Source organism: Eschrichtius robustus, chromosome 2 (genome assembly GCF_028021215.1).
Source record: "Eschrichtius robustus isolate mEscRob2 chromosome 2, mEscRob2.pri, whole genome shotgun sequence".
Classification (NCBI taxonomy): domain Eukaryota; kingdom Metazoa; phylum Chordata; class Mammalia; order Artiodactyla; family Eschrichtiidae; genus Eschrichtius; species Eschrichtius robustus.
The window spans coordinates 60,097,875-60,121,241 of record NC_090825.1 but is presented as its reverse complement, the minus strand read 5'-3'; the positions used below and the strand labels follow the sequence as shown (position 1 = coordinate 60,121,241).

Sequence of the window (23,367 nt, the reverse complement as noted above, 5' to 3'; positions counted from 1 at the left end):
AATGATGAGCATCTTTTCATGTGCTTATTGGCTATTGTATATTTTCCTTGGAGAAATCTCTATTCAGATCGCTTGCCCATTTAAAAATTTTATTTTTATGTTTTTATTTTTAATTGTAGTAAAATACACATCATAAAATCTACCACCTTAACCATTTTTAAGTGTATAGTTCAGTAGTGTTAAGTACATTAACATTATTGTGCAACCAATCTATATAACTCTTCCATTTGGCAAAACTAAAACTCTGTATCCATTCTGCAACAACTCCTCATTCCATCATTGTACTTTCTGCTCTCTGAATCTGACTACTCTGGGTACCTCATATAAGTGGAATCATATAGTATTTGTCTTTCTGCATCTGGTTTATTTCACTTGGCATAAGATCCTCAAGGATCAGCCATGTTGTAGCATATCAGAATTTCCTTCCTGTTTAAGGCTGAATAATATTCCATTGTATGTCTGTACCACATTTTCTTTATCCATTCATCTGTCGAGGGACACTTGGTTATTTCCACCTTTCGGCTACTGTACAATGAATGCTGCAATGAACAGGAGGGTACAAATGTCTCTTTGACTCTGCTTTTTATTGAGTATATACCCAGAACTGAATCTGTTTTTAATTTTTTTGAGAAACTATCATACTGTTTTCCATAGCAGCTGTACCATTTAACGTTCCCACTAATAGTATAAAAGGGTTCTAACTTCTCTATATCTTAGCTAACACATTTTCTGGTTTTTGTTTTTGTTTTTATAGTAGCCGCCATAATGGGTGTAAGGTGGTATCTCGTGTTTTTATTTTTTTCTTTTTCCAAACCAAATGATAGATTTATAGGCTGTCTCTATTATACAACGAGGCAAAATCATTGTGGTTTTGATTTGGATTTCCCTAGTCATTAGTGATGTTGAGCATCTTTTCATGTGCTTGTCAGCCATTTCTATATCTTCTTTGGAGAAATGTCTTTTCAGGTCTGTAGCTCATTTTAAAATTGGGCTGTTTTTTGTTGTTGTCAAGTTGTGAGAATTCTTTACATATTCTGGATATTAACCCTTTATCAGACACAGTATATGATTTGCAAATATATCTTCCATTCTGTAGGTTGCCTTTTCACTGTGTTCATTGTGTCATTTGATGTACAGTTGTCCATTTTTAAATCGGATTATTTATCTCATCATGGAGTTGTAGGTTTTCTTTATGTATTCTGGATCCAAGTCCTTTAACAGATACATTATCTGCAATTATTTTCTCTCATTCCCTTGGTTGTCTTTTCTTTTTTTTTTTTTTAACATCTTTATTGAAGTATAATTGCCTTACAATGGTGTGTTAGCTTCTGCTTTATAACAAAGTGAATCAGTTATACATATACAATATGTTCCCATTTCTCTTCCCTCTTGCATCTCCCTCCCTCCCACCCTCCCCATCCCACCCCTCTAGGTGGTCACAAAGCACCGAGCTGATCTCCCTGTGCTATGCGGCTGCTTCCCACTAGTTATCTATTTTACATTTGGTAGTGTATATATGTCCATGACACTCTCTTACCCTGTCACATCTCACCCCACCCCCTCCCCATATCCTCAAGTCCATTCTCTAGTAGGTCTGTGTCTTTATTCCCGTCTTGCCACTAGGTTCTTCATGGCCTTTTTTTTTTTTTTCCTTAGATTCTGTATATATGTGTTAGCATACTGTATTTGTTCTTCTCTTTCTGACTTACTTCACTCTGTATGACAGACTCTAACTCCATACACCTCATTACAAATACCTCCATTTCATTTCTTTTTATGGCTGAGTAATATTCCATTGTATATATGTGCCACATCTTCTTTATCCATTCATCTGTCGATGGACATTTAGGTTGCTTCCATGTCCTGGCTATTATAAATAGAGCTGCAATGAACATTTTGGTACATGACTCTTTTTGACCTATGGTTTTCTCAGGGTATATGCCCAGTAGTGGCATTGCTGGGTCGTATGGTAGTTCTATTTGTAGTTTTTTAAGGAACCTCCATACTGTTCTCCATAGTGGCTGTATCAATTTACATTCCCACCAACAGTGCAAGAGTGTTCCCTTTCCTCCACACCCTCTCCAGCATTTATTGTTTCTAGATTTTTTGATGATGGCCATTCTGACCGGTGTGAGATGATATCTCATTGTAGTTTTGATTTGCATTTCTCTAATGATTAATGATGTTGAGCATTCTTTCATGTGTCTGTAGGCCATCTGTATATCTTCTTTGGAGAAATGTCTATTTAGGTCTTCTGCCCATTTTTGGATTGGGTTGTTGGTTTTTTTGTTATTGAGCTGCATGAGCTGCTTGTAAATCTTGGAGATTAATCCTTTGTCAGTTGCTTCATTTGCAAATATTTTCTCCCATCCTGATGGTTGTCTTTTGGTCTTGTTTATGGTTTCCTTTGCTGTGCAAAAGCTTTTAAGTTTCATTAGGTCCCATTTGTTTATTTGTGTTCTTATGTCCATTTCTCTGGGAGCTGGGTCAAAAAGAATCTTGCTGTGATGTATGTCATAGAGTGTTCTGCCTATGTTTTCCTCTAAGAGTTTGATAGTGTCTGCCCTTACACTTAGGTCTTTAATCCATTTTGAGTTTATTTTTGTGCATGGTGTCAGGGAGTGTTCTAATTTCATACTTTTACATGTACCTGTCCAATTTTCCCAGCACCACTTATTGAAGAGGCTGTCTTTTCTCCACTGTATATGCTTGCCTCCTTTATCAAAGATAAGGTGACCATATGTGTGTGGGTTTATCTCTGGGCTTTCTATCCTGTTCCATTGATCTATATTTCTGTTTTTGTGCCAGTACCAAACTGTCTTGATTACTGAAGCTTTGTAATATAGTCTGAAGTCAGGGAGCCTGATTCCCTCAGCTCCATTTTTCGTTCTCAAGATTGCTTTGGCTATTCGGGGTCTTTTGTGTTTCCATACAAATTGTGAAATTTTTTGTTCTAGTTCTGTGAAAAATGCCAGTGGTAGTTTGATAGGGATTGCATTGAATCTGTAGATTGCTTTGGGTAGTAGAGTCATTTTCACAATGTTGATTCTTCCAATCCAGGAACATGGTATATCTCTCCATCTATTTGTATCATCTTTAATTTCTTTCATCAGTGTCTTATAATTTTCTGCATACAGCTCTTTTGTCTCCTTAGGTAGGTTTATTCCTAGATATTTTATTCTTTTTGTTGCAATGGTAAACGGGAGGGTTTTCTTAATTTCACTTTCAGATTTTTCGTCATTAGTGTATAGAAATGCAAGAGATTTCTGTGCATTAATTTTGTATCCTGCTACTTTACCAAATTCATTGATTAGCTCTAGGAGTTTTCTGGTAGCATCTTTAGGATTCTCTATGTATAGTATCATGTCATCTGCAAATAGTGACAGCTTTACTTCTTCTTTTCCGATTTGGATTCCTTTTATTTCTTTGTCTTCTCTGATGGCTGTGGCTAACACTTCCAAAACTATGTTGAATAATAGTGGTGAGAGTGGGCAACCTTGTCTTGTTCCTGATCTTAGTGGAAATGGTTTCAGTTTTTCACCATTGAGGACAATGTTGGCTGTGGGTTTGTCATATATGGCCTTTATTATGTTGAGGAAAGTTCCCTCTATGCCTACTTTCTGCAGGGCTTTTATCATAAATGGGTGTTGAATTTGGTCGAAAGCTTTCTCTGCATCTATTGAGATGATCATATGGTTTTTCTCCTTCAATTTGTTAATATGGTGTATCACATTGATTGATTTGCGTATGTTGAAGAATCCTTGCATTCCTGGGATAAACCCCACTTGATCATGGTGTATGATCCTTTTAATGTGCTGTTGGATTCTGTTTGCTAGTATTTTGTTGAGGAGTTTTGCATCTATGTTCATCAGTGATATTGGCCTGTAGTTTTCTTTCTTTGTGACATCTTTGTCTGGTTTTGGTATCAGGGTGATGGTGGCCTCGTAGAATGAGTTTGGGAGTGTTCCTCCCTCTGCAATATTTTGGAAGAGTTTGAGAAGGATAGGTGTTAGCTCTTCTCTAAATCTTTGATAGAATTCGCCTGTGAAGCCATCTGGTCCTGGGCTTTTGTTTGTTGGAAGGTTTTTAATCACAGTTTCAATTTCAGTGCCTGTGATTGGTCTGTTCATATTTTCTATTTCTTCCTGGTTCAGTCTCGGCAGTTTGTGCGTTTCTAAGAATCTGTCCATTTCTTCCAGGTTGTCCATTTTATTGGCATAGAGTTGCTTGTAGTAATCTCTCATGATCTTTTGTATTTCTGCAGTGTCAGTGGTTACTTCTCCTTTTTCATTTCTAATTCTATTGATTTGAGTCTTCTCCCTTTTTCTCTTGATGAGTCTGGCTAATGGTTTATCAGTTTTGTTTATCTTCTCAAAGAACCAGCTTTTAGTTTCATTGATTTTTGCTACTGTTTCCTTCATTTCTTTTTCATTTATTTCTGACCTAATCTTTATGATTTCTTTCCTTCTGCTGGCTTTGGGGTTTTTTGTTCTTCTTTCTCTAATTGCTTTAGGTGCAAGGTTAGGTTGTTTATTCGAGATGTTTCCTGTTTCTTGAGGTAGGCTTGTATTGCTATAAACTTCCCTCTTAGCACTGCTTTTGCTGCGTCCCATAGGTTTTGGGTCGTCGTGTCTCCATTGTCATTTGTTTCTAGGTATTTTTTGATTTCCCCTTTGATTTCTTCAGTGATCACTTCGTTATTAAGTAGTGTATTGTGTAGCCTCCATGTGTTCGTATTTTTTACAGATCTTTTCCTGTAATTGATATCTAGTCTCATAGCATTGTGGTCGGAAAAGATACTTGATACGATATCAATTTTCTTAAATTTACCAAGGCTTGATTTGTGACCCAAGATATGATCTATCCTGGAGAATGTTCCATGAGCACTTGAGAAAAATGTGTATTCTGTTGTTTTTGGGTGGAATGTCCTATAAATATCAATTAAGCCCATCTTGTTTAATGTATCATTTAAAGCTTGTGTTTCCTTATTTATTTTCATTTTGGATGATCTGTCCATTGGTGAAAGTGGGGTGTTAAAGTCCCCTACTATGATTGTGTTGCTGTCGATTTCCCCTTTTATGGCTGTTAGTATTTGCCTTATGTATTGAGGTGCTCCTATGTTGGGTGCATAAATATTTACAATTGTTATACCTTCCTCTTGGATCGATCCCTTGATCATTATATAGTGCCCTTCTTTGTCTCTTGTAATAGTCTTTATTTTAAAGTCTATTCTGTCTGATATGAGAATTGCTACTCCAGCTTTCTTTTGATTTCCATTTGCATGGAATATCCTTTTCCATCCCCTCACTTTCAGTCTGTATGTGTCTCTAGGTCTGAAGTGGGTCTCTTGTAGACAGCATATATATGGGTCTTGTTTTTGTATCCATTCAGCCAGCCTGTGTCTTTTGGTGGGAGCATTTAATCCATTTACATTCAAGGTAATTATCGATATGTATGTTCCTATTCCCATTTTCTTAAATGTTTTGGGTTTGTTATTGTAGGTGTTTTCCTTCTCTTGTGTTTCTTGCCTAGAGAAGTTCCTTTAGCATTTGTTGTAAAGCTGGTTTGGTGGTGCTGAACTCTCTCAGCTTTTGCTTGTCTGTAAAGGTTTTAATTTCTCCATCACATCTGAATGAGATCCTTGCTGGGTAGAGTAATCTTGGTTGTAGGTTTTTCTCCTTCATCACTTTAAGTATATCCTGCCACTCCCTTCTGGCTTGCAGAGTTTCTGCTGAAAGATCAGATGTTAACCTTATGGGGATTCCCTTGTGTGTTATTTGTTGTTTTTCCCTTGCTGCCTTTAATATGTTTTCCTTATATTTAATTTTTGACAGTTTGATTAATATGTGTCTTGGCGTGTTTCTCCTTGGGTTTATCCTGTATGGGACTCTCTGTGCTTCCAGGACTTGATTAACTATTTCCTTTCCCATATTAGGGAAGTTTTCAACTCTAATCTCTTCAAATATTTTCTCAGTCCCTTTCTTTTTCTCTTCTTCTTCTGGGACCCCTATAATTCGAATGTTGGTGCGTTTAACGTTGTCCCAGAGGTCTCTGAGACTGTCCTCAGTTCTTTTCATTCTTTTTTCTTTATCCTGCTCTGCAGTAGTTATTTCCACCATTTTATCTTCCAGGTCACTTATCCTTTCTTCTGCCTCAGTTATTCTGCTATTGATCCCATCTAGAGTATTTTTAATTTCATTTATTGTGTTTTTCATCATTGCTTGGTTCCTCTTTAGTTCTTCTACGTCCTTGTTAAATGTTTCTTGCATTTTGTCTATTCTATTGCCAAGATTTTGGATCATCCTTACTATCATTATTCTGAATTCTTTTTCAGGTAGACTACCTATTTCCTCTTCATTTGTTAAGTCTGGTGTGTTTTGACCCTGCTCCTTCATCTGCTGTGTGTTTTTCTGTCGTCTCATTTTGCTTATCTTACTGTGTTTGGGGTCTCCTTTTCACAGGCTGCAGGTTCGTAGTTCCCGTTGTTTTTGGTATCTGTCCCCAGTGGCTAAGGTTGGTTCAGTGGGTTGTGTAGGCTTCCTGGTGGAGGGAACTAGTGCCTGAGTTCTGGTGGATGAGGCTGGATCTTGTCTTTCTGGTGGGCACGTCCACGTCTGGTGGTGTATTTTGGGGTGTCTGTGGCCTTATTATGATTTTAGGCAGCCTCTCTGCTAATGGATGGGGCTGTGTTCCTGTCTTGCTAGTTGTTTGGCATAGGGTGTTCAGCACTGTAGCTTGCTGGTCATTGAGTGATGCTGGGTCTTGATGTTGAGATGGAGATCTCTGAGAGATTTTTGCCGTTTGGTATTACGTGGAGCTGGGGGGTCTCTTGTGGACCAGTGTCCTGAAGTTGGCTCTCCCACCTCAGAGGTACGGCCCTGATGCCTGGCTGGAGCACCAAGAGCCTTTCGTCCACACGGCTCAGAATAAAAGGGAGAAAAAATAGAAAGAAAGAAAGAAAGAGGCTATAATATAGTGAAGTAAAATAAAGCTATTGTAAAACAAAGCTATACAGACAAAATCTCACCCAGAAGCATATACATATACACTCACAAAAAAAGGAAAAGGGGAAAAATTAATATATCCTGCTCCCAAAGTCCACCTCCTGAATTTGGGATGATTCGTTGTCTATTCAGGTATTCAACAGATGCAGACACATCAAGTTGTTTGTGGAGTTTTAATCCGCTGCTTCTGAGGCTGCTGGGAGAGATTTCCCCTTCTCTTCTCTGTTCGCACAGCTCCTGGAGATCAGCTTTGGATTTGGACCCGCCTCTGCGTGTAGGTCGCCTGAGGGCATCTGTTCCCCGCCCAGACAGGACGGGGTTAAAGGAGCAGCTGCTTCAGGGGCTCTGGCTCACCCAGGCCGCGGGGAGGGAGGGGTACAGAGGAGGCGGGGCGAGCCTGCGGCGTCAGAGGCCGGCGTGACGTTGCACCAGCCTGAGGCGCGCAGTGCGTTCTCCCGGGGAAGTTGTCCCTGGATCACGGGACCCTGGCAGTGGCGGGCTGCACCGGCTCCCGGGAGGGGCGGTGTGGAGAGTGACCTGTGCTCGCACACAGGATTTTTGGAGGCGGCAGCAGCAGCCCCAGCGTCTCACGCCCGTCTCTGGGGTCCGCGCTGTATCCGCGGCTCGCGCCCGTCTCTGGAGTTCGTTTAGGCGGCGCTCTGAATCCCCTCTCCTTGCGCGCCGTGAAACAAAGAGGCAAGAAAAAGTCTCTTGCCTCTTCAGCAGCTGCAGACTTTTTCCCGGTCTCCCTCCCAGCCAGCTGTGGTGCGCTAATCCCTTCAGGCTGTGTTCACGCCGCCAACCCCAGTCCTCTCCCTGAGATCCGACCCAAGCTGAGCCTCAGCTCCCAGCCCCGCCCGCCCCGGTGGGTGAGCAGACAAGCCTCTCGGGCTGCTGAGTGCTGCTCGGCGCCGAGCCTCTGTGCGGGAATCTCTCCGTTTTTTCCTCTGCGCCCCTGTTGCTGTGGGATCCGCGCTGATAGCCGCGGCTCGCGCCAGTCTCTGAAGTTCGTTTAGGCGGCGCTCTGAATCCCCTCTCCTCGCGCACCAGGAAACAAAGAGGGAAGAAAAAGTCTCTTGCCTGTTCGGCAGCTGCAGACTTTTTCCCGGACTCCCTTCCGGGCTAGCTGTGGTGCACTTAGCCCTTCAGGCTGTGTTCACGCCGCCAACCCCAGTCCTCTCCCTGCGATCCGACCGAAGCCCGAGCCTCAGCTCCCAGCCCCGCCCGCCCTGGCGGCTGAGCAGACAAGCCTCTCGGGCTGGTGAGTGCTGCTCGGCACTGATCCTCCGTGCGGGAATCTCTCCGCTTTGCCCTCCGCACCCCTGTGGCTGCGCTCTCCTCCGTGGCTCCAAAGCTTCCCCCCTCTGCCACCCGCAGTCTCTGCCCACGAAGGGGCTTCCTAGTGCGTGGAAATCTTTCCTCCTTCACAGCTCCCTCCCACTGGTGCAGGTGCTGTCCCTATTCTTTTGTCTCTGTTATTTCTTTTTTCTTTTGCCCTACCCAAGTACGGGGGGAGTTTCTTGCCTTTTGGGAGGTCTGACGTTTTCTGCCAGCGTTCAGTAGGTGTTCTGTAGGAGCAGTTCCACGTGTAGATGTGTTTCTACTGTATCTGTGGGAAGGAAGGTGATCTCCGCGTCTTACTCTTCCGCCATCTTCTCTCCTCCCCCTCTGGTTGTCTTTTCTTGATGGCAATGTTTACAGCACAAAAGTTTCCAACTTTGAGGAGGTCCAATTTATCTGTTTTTTTGTTTTGGTTTTTTTTTTCTTTTGTGGCTTGTACATTTGGTGTCATATCTAAGAAACCACTGCCTAATCCAAGGTCACAAAGATCTACTCCTATGTTTTCTTCTAAGAGTTTTATAGTTTTAGCTCTTATATTTAGGTCTCTGATCCATTTCGAGTTCATTTTTGTATAGGGTGAAAGGAAAGGGTCCAACTTCATTCTTGGCATGTGGATTTCTAGTTGTCCCAGAACCATTTGTTGAAAAGACTATTCTTTGCCCACTGAACTGTTTTAGTCCCTTGTCAAAAACAAATTGATCACAGATTTGAAGATTTCTAGACTCTCAGTTCTATCTCATTGACCGGTATGTCTATCCTTATGCCAGTACAACACTGCCTTGATTACTTCCTTTTCCATTCTCTTTTAATCTTTAAGATTAGTGAAGGAGAGAGTTATCTGTTTAATGCTGAATTTTCCCTAACATTCCCTGATACTTACAAATTGGGTTTTTAAGAAAGGGAGAGGGGGCCTCAGATGCATAGCTTCAAGGAAGCAACTCTATTCAACTACTTTTAAAGTTCTGTCCATTGTTAAGACATGCTAGTCTTTCTACTATGGTTAGATTGAAAGAAAGATGTTATATAAATAACACAGATGACAGAAAGACACAGTGAAATCTGGAAGTAGTACACAGGATATTTTGGGGTAAGGTAAGTCAGAGACAAGAACAAAATAAGCAAGATGGATACATTTATGTTCTAGTTCTCTGAAGAGATGGGACAGCTGATGGGCTGCTGTCTCTGGAAGGGATGATTTAGGCAGCCAGCTTCTACTCTTTATCCTGATAATGACAGAACATCAAAATTTCCGGAAAATGTCTCCTTAAAGAGCTAATGTTCTACATGTTCCTTAAAGAACAAGGGACAAGTACGTGGCCACAGGCGTGGCAAGTCATGCCGCTGCCGTGCTTGTGTCTGCATGTGGGCACCTCCTCGCTTGAGACAGACAGTAAACAAGGACAGTCTTTCCCTGCAATTACATTTCTCCCATGTTATTACATCTGCTTCCAACATCACACGTGATGGAATTCCAAACTGGTTACAAGTTATGTTTCCCAGGGTTGGATTCTGTTTTCAACTCTTGTTAACAAAAGGAACAGACTATTTCTCCTTGAAGAGTAACAGTCTAAATTAATACAGTAACATTGTCTCTCAGCTCTCCTTGGGAAAGAATCTCTCACTTTTCCTGCATGTGGCTATTGCCCTCAGCACATGTGCAGCCAACGTGTGGACATTTTTTTGAGATGAAAAATTTGCCATAAAAAATAGATAAATGGGTCGTGGCTCAAATATGAACGAGTCTACTTGTTCGTTAGAAAATTATTTTTGCAAGTGGTGCATATACTGGATGTGTTTGCTTGGTGATTTGGGGTGTTTATATATAGGGAAAACAAGTAGAGCCTCTTTATTTAATCAACCCACTCACTCCCTCAGCTGGTCACTCAGATCTGCTTTTGTTTAGGGTCACTCAAAACACTGATGGAGAGCTTGTTGCATATGTCAAGGAGGTTCCCTGTCCCAACCCTGAAAGAGGGAAATCAAAAGTAGATCCAATCTTTCTTTCTAACCCATATTTAAGGTTTAGTTACTTAGAAGAGTTTAAAAATGAAGACTGAAATTCTGAGCAGCCAATTTTGCCGCTCGTTAGTATATCTGGTTTGGTTGGGGGAGGGGGTGGCCCTTTAAGAGGTGTGTATTTGTCGTGCTTTCCGCCAGTTGTGTGTATCATTTGAAGCTGGGTGCATCCTTAACCAGGGCTTCTTGAGCTTCAGAGTGTGTCTGTGTCACCTGGGGTCTTGTGAGAATGCAGGTTCTGATTTTGGAGGTCTTGGGCGGATTTCTCGCATGTCTTCAGGACTTAGCTTGGAGTAGTCATGTCCAGAACTGTTCTTGAAAAGGTTATGCTTTAAGAACCTAGCTGGTTCAGGAAATAAGCTCTACTTGGTCTTAAGCAAACAAACAAAGAACCTCACCATGCCGAGAAAACTGCCCTGCCCTCAAAATGCACCTAATACAGGCTACTGGTTGATGGTGGTGATGTCTGCACGTGAACCAGAGGGAGACATTATGACATAGCAGACTGACAGTGCCTGGTTCTAAGAAATGGGGTTTTCCAGAACAACAGAAGCGATTCTTTGTAGGCGGCTACTGTTGGGGTGTGGGGTGTATGTCTTCTTTTCCCCAACCCGGAGCAGCCTGTTTATCCCCTCCCTCTTTATGTCCAAACATTAGAAGAGAGGGAGCATTCTCATTTTCCCAGAAAATTACTGGAAATGCAAAGAGAATTCTTAAAAGGGGGAGAGACTGACTCTGGGGTCCAGGCATTGTGGCCCTGGTGGGTGGAGAAAATACCAGGGCTGCCGGGGCTCAGGGCTTAAACTGCACATTCACCACCTGACCGTAACTGGATCACGGAAGAAATAAACTCTCCTTGCTTGAGAGGAGTTTTCCTAAGGCACAAGAGTCAGGGAATACATGTATCATGTCAAAAGTAAACTTTTCCTGTTCGGGAAAAGGAGATTAGTCAATGTATAAGGGTCAGGGAATAAATAATTCAAGTTTTTTTTAGGTTAAGAACATGAGTAGGAGCACATGCTTACAGTAACACCCTGTAGAAACTAAACATTTTCAAGAGCAGACGTTTGAACCCCGTGTCCATTGCTAAGACCCTCCTCCAGCCTCTCTTACTGAATGTGTGCTGATGATTTCTTCAATTGAAATATAAATGACTGGTTTGCTGACTGTCACCACATCTGTGTATTTATCCATATTAAACTTTTCTTCTGGTTCAGGGACATTACATGCTTCTTTGAAATATTTCCTAAAAAAGGAAAAAAAACCAAAAGTCTTAGGACAGAGTCAAGTTTGTAAATAAAATGGCTTTATCAAAATGGTGAGGAAATCTTAAACTTTTCTTCTGGTTCAGGGACATTACATGCTTCTTTGAAATATTTCCTAAAAAAGGAAAAAAACCCAAAAGTCTTAAGACAGAGTCAAATTGGTTAATAAAATGGCTTTATCAAAATGGTGAGGAAATCTTCAGTGATGGCTAGTGCTTTGTTTTCTACTGCACACCTCGGGGGACCTGTTCCAGCACCTTCCAAGGCTGGCTCTGGACCTCGAAGCCGAGTCCATGTTTCCGGATGTTGGACCCAGGTCCTCGGAAAGGAACAGACAGAGCATTTAGGGCCTTAGGCCCTGTGACCGACCCAAGGTAATCAAATTATGGGCAGGTCATTTAAAAAATACGATTTTAAAAATGCCCCCTGAAATCTACACAAAAATGTCAGTACTGGGACTTCCCTGGTGGCGCAGTGGTTGAGAACCCGCCTGCCAATGCAGGGGACACGGGTTCGAGCCCTGGTCTGGGAAGATCCCACATGCTGCGGAGCAACTAGGTCCGTGAGCCACAACTACTGAGCCTGCGCGTCTGGAGCCTGTGCTCCGCAACAAGAGAGGCCGCGACAGTGAGGGCCCGCGCACCGCGATGAAGAGTGGTCCCCGCTCACCGCAACTAGAGAAAGCCCTTGCACAGAAACGAAGACCCAACACAGCCACCCCCACCCCCCAAAAAAAGTCAGTACTAATGTTCCCTGATCTAAGAATCAAGTCTTTGTAGAGAAAACAATCCAAAAAGCAATTAGTCAAATTTGCTACTTTAATTGGCACAAACTCCTGGGGATTTCAACACCCTTTCAGAGTTTCTGTTACCAATTTGACAAAAATTCAAGTTAAGCCTACTCTACTCTTAGTTGATCCAGACAACAGTTGCTGGCTGGAAAGGCTGTTAAGACCAGACACACAGATACATACAAGGCTCCCTTCCTCCAGGGCTCAGACTCTAAAAAGTCTGCTATTTTAAGCTGCAGCAAATTTCAACAGAGATGGAGAAAAGCCAGGTGTGCTGCGATCATGGTTTAGGAGGAATTCTTTGCACAGGTAGAGTAGATATTTTATTCTATAAATTTGCAAATGTTTCATATGCCTGAAATTATCCTTGGTGTATCTCCTAAGGGCACCCAAGGCTTGTACACCAAAAAGACCTGTGCCTTCCCACCCCAAGGCCGGGGCAGGGTAAATGGCAGGCAGACATGCTCCCACGTGACAACTGGTCTTCCTGCACTTTTTTGGTTATAATTTTTCATGGTTGCTGAGGAACACAAAGGATTAATATGAGTGGAAGAGAAAAAAAAATAGATGAATTTAAGAGATGAGGGGAGGCTTTTGGTTTTATTTCCTTTCAAATGAAGAAGAGTTGGAAACACAGATGTTTGGTAGGAATAATCTGAGAAAAAAGGAAGTAAAAAGAGGTTCTAATAGCAGATAAGGATTTGCAAGAAATGGATGTTACTTTTTTAGTCAGTGAGGAGACCTAAAATTAGCAGCTTGAGAAAATCAAGACTTCCCATAGTAAGAGGATTGGGGGAAAATTTCTCACAAGAGGCCACAAATTCCAGAAAGAGATTAATGATCATGAACTACCTTTGTCAGCAGATAAATCACTAATCTACAGGAAAACTGAGGAATGGGAAATTATCATTTTCCAAGTGAGGCGTGAAAGAGGCCACATAGATGTCATACTTGTATGACTGGCTGAATGGCAGAAAAGAGAAAGCGAACGCCAAGATGAACGTGCTTCCTCAGAGAGCTTCAGGGTGAGTGAATCTTCCTGCTGGATTCAGTCCTCCTCCCGAATCCCCGTGGAATGATCAGTGATACAATTTGGAGAGCTTATAAAGTCAATAGACTTAAGTCTTACACGTATATTTAAGAGATGTTCGAGAATAGAACAGAACATATTCACACACAATCCTCAACAAACACAGAAGCTGGATTCTCCCAATCATCCCAAACCAAATACTCAGTTTCCTACTATTGTTTGATGCAGATAAGGCAAGTTTTTCCTGAATGGACACGTTTTTCCTGAATGGACAAAATGATACCCTCTTTTTAAGTTCAGAAAAGCAGAAGTTAGCTATTTTGATTTCTTTAATTCTAAGTACTACAAGCCTATAGCATACCAAGAAGATTAAATATTTCTTTTTGTCAATAGCAGAAATCATACATATGGGGATGACTCAATGTAACAGGGGCACTGGGGGTGGTGGGGGGATGGGGAACACCAGACAGAAGTAACCCGGCCTGCTCGGCCTCCCTCCTCTTTCTCCACAGCAACAAGCAGTACAAGAAATGCAGGCAGCCCCCTGAGGTTCCTGCCCCCAAGCCCAGCTCTGGGCACAGAACACACATTCCTCTTGCCCACCATCTTGCAAGTTTCTCCAAAGGTAACGATACCTCTCACCTGAACTCCTGATACGTCTCTGATAAATAATTGTTCATAGATGAGAGATGCTCATTTTCTCCTTCAAAGAGCTTGTTGGAGGCTGCATGCTGAAGGACCTTGGCCACTGATCCCAAGTTTCTCCTCTGGTCGGAATTTATCTGACCTCCGGCTGTCATGTCGATGATATCAAAGCCGTCTGGGGCGACGATGGCTGGGTTCATGTACCGATAGTACAGGAGATTTCCAACAATCTGGAGTGATGTAGAAGAAAAGACTATTTTTGAGAGAGAAAACTCAAGAGTTTGGAGGGTTTTTTAAAAGTTAATATTAACTGACATTTCCCAAGACAGCAAATCATTCTCCGATCTGAATCTTAACAAGGAGCTAAGTAAAGGTAGTGAATATAATCACACATTACTAATATAGTTAACAAAATTATTTTTGGTGAAAATATGCTACTGCCCCCCCCCCAAATTCTCTAATATAAAGAGCTTCAATAATGTATAAGAACTCCCAATTAACCTCATAGCAATAATCTTGAGAGCCATTAGAATAGAAGACTTGTAGCTTATTATAAGTAGTCATATAAGCGGAAAAATTTTACAAAATGGTGTGTTGGTAGTTTTGGCTCCTACCCCCAAGAGAAGCTATGGTGAGATCACCCTTGAAAATCTACCTTTAATAGCTCATCTTCTGTTGCATCAGGAAATTTCTCACGGATCGAATTCTTCAGTACTTTGGCTATATACCTCAATCCATAACTACGTGGAAAACAGATGACAAAAGAAAATAATGGAAAAAGGCTAAGTGAGGAAGAAACACACAGCAATTGTTCCAGTCAACTAAAGCCAAGCAGTTTTCCTAAAAATTAAACACAAAATGAGATGGGTATGGAATCACAGGACTGCCACGGATGATCGTACCTGAGTGCTGTTTTGTACTGTTTCCTCTTTGGAGAACAGTTATGAATTTAAAGTGCAAGTGTTGGCAAACTTTTAAACTAGTAAATGCAATATGAGGAAAACTCCTATCTTCACTACAGGGGTTTATTTTACATAGTATTTCAAGAACTTCTAGCGAAGAAAGTTAAACCTGCTACATATACAACTTACGGCAGTAGATCAAGGGAAGAAATGATAGAATTCAGGACTTTGTCGGTGACCCTTCTCAGGTTCTCGATGGATGCCTCCAGTTTGCTTTTCACTTCTGGGTATGTCAGAGCTTGTTCTGTGGTCACATCGTAAGGCAGGTTGCTGAAACCACAACGAGGGCTTCCGATTAATTGGGGGCTTAGGTACAAGCATGTGTATCCTTGCCACGTTGGTTCTACCATCAAGCTTTGTGTCGTGAAGTAGAATTTGCCCACCAACTCCAATGATAAAATGTTTGCTTGGGGCAGGGGAGAACCCACAGGGAACCCTCTGCCACCAGAACAGCAGGGTGACTCCAGGCTCTCCATTTGGGCTCTTCTGGCAAAATAACAAGCAGACCCAGGTAATGTAGACCCAGCTAACTTTTTCTCTCTCTCTCCCCCTCTCTCTTTTAAATTATAAAGAGCAGTATACTCTTTACAGAAAAGTTTGCATGTAAGCCAACAAGAAAACAATACTGACCCCAGAGACAACTACTTTTCCTTATTTTAGTGTATAACTTTCTGGTCCTCTGCTACGCATGTGTGTATACGGGTGTAATGCAGTTCGTGTCTATACACATCCCATATAGATCCTACGTGTGTGTACATACATGCATATTTTTTTTGATACAGAAAATGAGTCACTGTACCAAACTACAACTGAGAACTACGTTATGAACAGTTTACCCAGGCAACAAATATATTTCTATACCACCATTCCAAATAGTTACTTACTACTCCATTATGTTATATAAACATTTATTTAACAGATTCCCCAAAGCTAAATATTTTGACCTTCCCCAACTTTTGTGATTACAAACAGTGCTGTGACAACCACCCATGTAATTCTCTGTGCATATCTTAATGATTTCACATGGCATCCTTCTGCAGGAAATTAAAAGCTGGGATTGCTTGGATCAACAGACCACTACCTAGAATAAGCCAATCCCACCCGGCTTGTTGAGGCTTGCATGTTCAAGTTACTCACTTGGTAATTGTAAAAAAAAAAAAAAAGGTAGGTATTATCAGGTGAAGAGGTCTATGTCTAGGTCTAGGCCTAGGTTTAGAAACAACAAAGAAAAACCAAGGGAGAGAACTACAGAAATTGTGGCTTTGGGAATCAACTGCTACCGAAATCTGAAAACACCATGTACTACTAAGAAGGGAGAGAGGGGAGGGTGGGAGGGAGGGAGATGCAAGAGGGAAGAGAAATGGGAACATATTGTATATGTATAACTGATTCACTTTGTTATAAAGCAGAAGCTAACACACCATTGTAAGGCAATTATACTTCAATAAAGATGTTTAAAAAAAAAAAAAAAAAAAAAAAGAAGGGAGAGAACTACAGAAATTGTGGCTTTGGGAATCAACTGCTACCGAAATCTGAAAATACCATGTACTACTAAGATGAGCAGGAGTCCAAGAATGTGGCCTGTATGGGTATGTTAAGGGAGGTGACAACATCTTAGATTGAAAACTGACTTTGCACAGTGAATTTTGTTCTTTTAACAGAGCTTAACAGAGTTTAAGAGTATGTATAAATATACACATAAAAATGATCATAAAACACGACTGAAAACCAGCATCGCCCAGGCTTTGCTACCTGGCTTCTCCAGTCTGAGTTTCTAGTTGGTTCACCCAGGCCTTGTACACCTCGACGGGACTTGTGTTGATGATCAGGGACTTGTCATCGACGATCTCTTTCACCACCGGAGCCAGGAGCTGGCGCAGTGTGTTCTGTCCACGGGCACCTCTGTTGAAGCTGACGACCATCTTGATGACTGTAGGGTTCCCAGTAACTATGTCCTGGACCTGGTCCACCTTTGATCTAAAAAAGGCCCAGACCAAACAAAATGGTTTGCCTCTATGGATAGAGTTTTAAACAGTGTATATTCTCTCTGGTGGGCAAGGGCTTCGGGGGGCTATATTTTTCTCCACTGAAGTTCAAAGACGGTGTGATTTAAAAGGAAGCTATCTCCCGTCTCTATCTGGTGAGCACACCTGAGCCAAAGGAGACTTTTGGTGGACATGGCCCACATGCTCTTTTGTAATACAACCTCTGAGTCTGAAACTTGTGGGAAGTTAGGGCAAAGCTTTCTCTCTAAGTATGACCATTCTATCTGCCTCCATCACTAGACAACATGCCTGACCTATTTGGCCAAAGGTTTACAGTGGTAACAGGGCCTGTAGAGCAGGATCTACAATGCATGTCCTGATTCTAATTTATCAGGGCTATTGGAAGACTGAGTGTCCGTTAATAAAGTGGGTCTCAGGATCTCCCGTTAATTTTTTGTATTAAAAAAAATAAAAGGAAGTTATCATTTGTAAGATGAGTGTTTCTTATTTAAGAAATGTAAGGATCTAAAAATAATTTCTCAGCTTTAATTCCAATCTAGAAGGCAGGAATGAACTAAAAATGGAGCTAGACTAATAATAATACTGGGTGACGGTATACAAGTTAGGATGCTCCCTGTCTCTTTCCTGGGAGTTAGCCTTGAATTTCCAATATTCTGCTGGATATTGGAAATATTTCACCCACACGTTCTACACCTAAAACTCAAACTCAGTGTTGAAAACCTAATCTGTGCCTTTTTCCTTTGCACGCCCCCCCACCCCACCCCATTTCCCTGAACTGTGTAGCTCCAATTCATCCCGTTCATACATGGCTAGCAGATCAATCTTCTAAAAACTCAATGTGGTCATGTCAAAAACCTTGCACACCTTCCCTGAAAGTAAAAAGAGCCTCAGCACTAGGGCCTATACTCAGTGTCTCCCATGATCTGGCCCAACCTTCCTTTCCTGGTGGTCACTAATTAAGTCACCTCTTGGCTAGACTAATCTACTTTCTTTCTTGCCCCTTGGCCCATACTGTTTCTATCACCATAGTGCCTTATTCCCCTTTTCCATTTCTTTTTATAAAAACTGTAGATATTCTTCAAGGTTTTGGGTCAACTCCTTCCTCTTCCATACAATCTTTATCGATTGACTGTATTGGCACTTTTCTTTCCATCCCTCTGATCTGTTACACTGTGCTTATCATTCAGTTAGTACTTACCTTATTCTACTGCACAGCATTGCATTTTCTCATGAATCCTATTTCTCATGCTGCCTTATAGACAGTGTGAGGGCAGAGGTGCCCGGCTAATAGCTTCAGAGACCTATAGGATTAGCATCGCTTAAGGGATCCAGAAGTAAGGAAGACAGTTAAGATCCATCTAGTTGGCTAAGGGCATTTCTCATGGGTTCCCCCCCCACCCCCATTCATTATAGCTGCCTACACATTTTTTACATTAACTGAGTAAAAAATAAATTAGCAGCAGCTTAAATTCCAGTAAGAAGGAAAAACTATTTAGCAGAGATCATTATCCTCATCTGTTTATGGCTTTACTACTCACATAATTTTAATTAGGTTTTCTCACGGACTTTTTTTTTAATATAAATTTATTTATTTTATTTATTTATTTTTGGCTGCATTGGGTCTTCGTTGCTGCGCATGAGGTTTCTCTAGTTGCAGTGAGAGGGGGCTACTCTTCGTTGCGGTGCACGGGCTTCTCATTGCGGTGGCTTCTCTTGTCGCAGAGCATGAGGTGCATGGGCTTTAGGAGTTGTGGCATGCGGGCTCTAGAGCGCAGGCTCAGTAGTTGTGGCGCATGGGTGTAGTTGCTCCACGGTATGAAGGATCTTCCCGGACTAGGGCTCGAACCCGTGTCCCCTGCATTGGCAGGAGGATTCTTAACCACTGCGCCACCAGGGAAGCCCTCACTGACTTTCAAAGAGCTTTGTATACTTGCAAAATCAAGAGTGAATTTAGCATTAGAAAAGATACCACTGCTGGGAGAAAGCTGTACCTGAATATATCTATGATGATATGGCAATTTCTCAAGAAATTTGATACATTTTAATACGTATAAATAACTTACAAGAATAACTTTAAAATTATTTTAGTAAATCAGAGATAGCCACCACTAACAAAAGGTATTGGTATTTTTACATATATACTTATATACATACTTTATTTCTTCCTCCAGAGCAGTTTTAAAAAGCTTGAGGAGTAGATATTCTTCCCGTTGATTGGAAGCATAATTGTATAGGGTGAAAATAACAGTATCCATAAATTTAGTTGACTTGTTCTGTGGCATCTGGAAAATCAGCTTAGCGAGGTACAAAGGATTTGTCTGAAGGAAAGCGAGAAGAAACACCCCCCCCCACAAAACTATATGTTAATATATTATTAAAGCAGAGAGGAGTCCCCAGTTCCTTGCACTTTAATGACTTATTATGTATAAAGCATATGGAAGAGTATCTGGCACATATTAAGACTTTAAAAGGTAGCAGATAATACTACGACTAAACTATAGGAAGTTATACTAGAAAGCTACGGTAGGATTTAAATTTTATATACTATATCATGACATATTTAATGGAGTATAATTGTATTATGTACACTCTACACCATTTGGAGCCACAAAGTAATATTTATTGTAGAAACACAGGAGGCGGTAGGTGGCTGATAGATCTGGTATCCGAAGAGACTGGCAAGAAGGGACCAAGGGCTGAGCTAAATAGACTGTCCTAGAAGGACTGATGAATGAATAGAAGGAAACACATCCCATATTCTGAGACAAGAAAGAAAAAGAAAAGGATATGTTTACATGTGGAGACAGTGGGATGGCCATGATGTTTTAGAAAGCATGAAGGTAGGAGTGAGGCAGGGAGGCTGAACAGAGGGGTGAAGGTCAGGATAGTTCATGGGGGAAATGCCAGAAGAACCTGACAAGAAGCCCATATGCTTAGTGTGGGAAAAGAATCACCCCAGAAGGCTAAGATAAAAAGAAGAGAAGAGAGAGGGGGGTGGCTGATAGACCTGGTATCCGAAGAGAGAATCTCTTCAAATTAAAAAAAAATTTAAAGATGGACAAGAATAAAAAAAAAATTGACATGCAGCTCAGCTTAGGATGGAGTTCAAGAGATGTAGCACCAGTCTTCATGGTAATGTGGTTTTTCTGAAGGAGTTACACCAACCAGATGGAGGTTAGAAGAAAAAATACAATATTAAGATGACAGAGAAATTTGATAGTCCTACTCTTCATCTTCCTTCCGATGAGAAAAGAAAATTTTCCATACATGGAAACCAGTATCTAAGAGTCTCAAGCAGTATGGCTTTAAAATTTTAAAGAAAACCCTAATTCTAGTTTAGTTTACCACTTAGATTTACTTTCAAGCTCATAATGACTGGCTGAAATTTTATGAATAAGTAGCTCAGGACAACCTTTTTCTTAGCATTCTGGGGTGATTCTTTTCCCACACTAAGCATATGGGCTTTTGAGGAAGGAAAATTACTCTAAAGCCGAAGAAGCCTCATTCCTCTCAGATGACCTAAAAACTTTAAATTTAGGCTCATACAGAAGAGACAAGCCCATAGCAAAACCTATACTAGCTGACCTGCTACTTTGGCTAAGAATTTCCAAAGGCGAAAGGGATCCACGCCGTTTGCTTTTCTATAGCTTCCTCATTGGTCTTGGGTTAATGTCTCCAAAGCAGAGAGGAGAAAAGGTGAAGGAAAAATAAATGATTTTTTGACACTTCACTCAGTACAACTGAATGGTCATGCTCTGGTTCTATCAGTTTTGGATCGTTTAGGGAATAAACCTTGTGGAATTATTCTAAACACGCTCCTACACTTTTTCTCCTTCCCATTAATGAGCCTCCACTTACATAACAGGGTAAACTATACAAATCTTAGGCCAGCAACTAAATTTTCACCTTCCTAAATGACACAAATTCTATCAAAATCCAACAATAGAAAACTAAATCCTGAAGAAGCTTCATACACTTGGAAGTTCATGGATGTCAAAAATGATAAATGTGAGAACCTACTGTATAGCACACGGAACTCTACTCAATGCTCTGTGGTGACCTAAATGGGAAGGAAATCCAAAAAAGAGGGGATATATGTATACGTATAGCTGATTCACTTTGCTGTACAGTAGAAACTAACACAACATTGTAAAGCAGCTATACTCCAATAAAAATTAATTAAAAAAAATGATAAATGCTTAAGATTAAATTTGTAACTGGTGGATGACTATTAACCTAATTTCAGCAGACAAAAAACCTTCCCTGCCTAGTGCGAGCCCCCTTTCTTTCTGGAAAGGAAGCTGTTAAGCACTGGATTCCACGGACAATTCTGTTTTAACATTTTTCCTTCTATGCTGCCACATGGTGGACATCTGGAGTACTACACCTGTTCTCCAATCCACTCTTAAGTAGAGAATTCTCAGCTCTACCAAAATTAACGTCTCTTCTCTCAGCGAGGCTAGCCACACCTCATTTGTTTTGGGTAATGTGTTCTCTGTGCACCTAATGCCCTCAAACAAAGATTCAAGCATCTCCACGCCTTGACGGAATCACTGCCACCAGCGGTGTCCCCAGGGACACCTGCCGAGGGGAGGCTATCTCTCACTATCGCTCACTGTTTCCTTTGGGACTAATTGTATGTGCTGGTGGGCGGATGAGGTTGATCAATGGTCAAACAAACAAAAAGCTAGTCCACCAGACAGAGTCCAGCCGTAACCAGTTCAGCTTAGTTCTCACCCACACTCTTGAAGCAATGGAAAATTACTGTTCACTTAGATCACAGTCATGCCATGGAAATAATGAAATAAAAAAGGAATCCCATTTCCCTAATCCAAACTCTCTGGCTCCTTCCTCAAAAGAAGGGCAGTCTGGTTCTGGTACAGATCTGTTTTTCATACAGTTACTTTAATTTTTTCATGTTTGACAGCATCTGCTTATGCTATTATTAGATTTATACTGTTTCTGCCGATAACTGCAGTATAATGTAGTCATGAAGAGCGTGACTGCAGTTTTAAGTCAAACTGCCAGGGTCCCAATACCCCTGCTTTACCGTTTACTGGCTGTGTCTCAGTTTTCTCACATGTAATACGGGAATATCAGTAAATTATTTTTTGATGGTTCCCAGGGTTGTAGTAAGAATTAAAATGAGATAATGTATATAAAGCACCTAGAATAGCACTTGGTACTTAATAGTGCTCAGAACATGTAAACTATTATAGCCTTAGCATGGGACAAGATCTACTGTAAAACACCAACGGGAACATAGCATTTACCCAAAACTCACAGTGAAAGAAGTTGTTCTCACCTGTAAAAGATAAAAAAGCTGCTGATATGTTTCCAGTGTTTTTCTTCTCTCCTTACTCAAACTTTTGATCCCTTGGTTGTCAGTGTTATTCAGTATTTGCATTTCTCCACCTTTTTTCTTATTCAGTTTCGTTCTGTGTGAAATTACATCCTGGAAAAAATTTTTATGAAATTACTACTTTTTATGCTGGTACTGTTTACCTCCTTCCTTCTCAGACACCCTGAGACACACACAGTTGGAAAGATTAATTTTCCACGTTTCCCTCACGAAGAAACAAACTGACAGAGAATGTTAAAGAAATTAAGAAAATCCAAATTGCAGGTGAATTTGGCTTTTGTAATATTTGTTCTCCAAAGCTGTACGCATTTGTTCGTAGGATGTAATGTAAGTCCCAAGACAATTCAACAGGGAGAGGATAGTCTTTCCAAAAAATGATGCTGGGACAACTGGATATCCAGGTTCAAAAGAAAGAAGTCAGACCTCATCCCATAAACAAAAATTAACTCAAAAGAGATCAAAGAACTAAATGTAGGAGCTAAAGCTATAAAACTCTTGTAAGAAAACCTAGGCAAAAATATTTGTTACCCTGGATTAAGCAATGGTTTCTTTTAGGGGTGTGTGTGTGATAATTTATTTAATCATATTCCTTTTTGATGGACAGTTAGTTTCTTTACATTTTATTACTATTTCAGAGTGTGTAGGGAGCCTTCTTGTACACGCATCTTTGTGCATGTAGATAATGGTTTTTTACATACGACACTAAAAGCACTAGCAACAAAAGAAAAAAATAAAGTGGACTTCATAAAAATTAAAACCTCTGTGCTTCAAAGTACATTATCAATAAAGAAAACCCATAGAATGAGAGAAAATATTTTCAAATCATTTATCAGATAAGGGACTTGTATCCACAATATACTATAAAGAACTCCTACATCTCAAAAATAAAAAGACAAATAACCCAATTAAAAAATGGGCAAAGGATGTGAACAGACATTTTCCCAAA

At 40.9% G+C, this 23,367-nt stretch overlaps 1 protein-coding gene across 1 annotated transcript in view; it reads right to left on the bottom strand.

The window, feature by feature from the left end:
• Nucleotides 1-23,367, bottom strand: part of IQGAP2 (IQ motif containing GTPase activating protein 2) — a 289,746-nt gene that overhangs the window by 24,012 nt on the left and 242,367 nt on the right. Inside the window, exons 22-28 of the mRNA XM_068535530.1 lie at nucleotides 22,365-22,514; nucleotides 19,214-19,377; nucleotides 16,806-17,030; nucleotides 15,183-15,323; nucleotides 14,747-14,831; nucleotides 14,089-14,321; nucleotides 11,475-11,607 (exon numbers count right to left, since the gene is read on the bottom strand). Coding sequence (XP_068391631.1) covers nucleotides 11,475-11,607; nucleotides 14,089-14,321; nucleotides 14,747-14,831; nucleotides 15,183-15,323; nucleotides 16,806-17,030; nucleotides 19,214-19,377; nucleotides 22,365-22,514 — 1,131 coding nt within the window. The remainder of the gene's footprint in view (nucleotides 1-11,474; nucleotides 11,608-14,088; nucleotides 14,322-14,746; nucleotides 14,832-15,182; nucleotides 15,324-16,805; nucleotides 17,031-19,213; nucleotides 19,378-22,364; nucleotides 22,515-23,367) is intronic.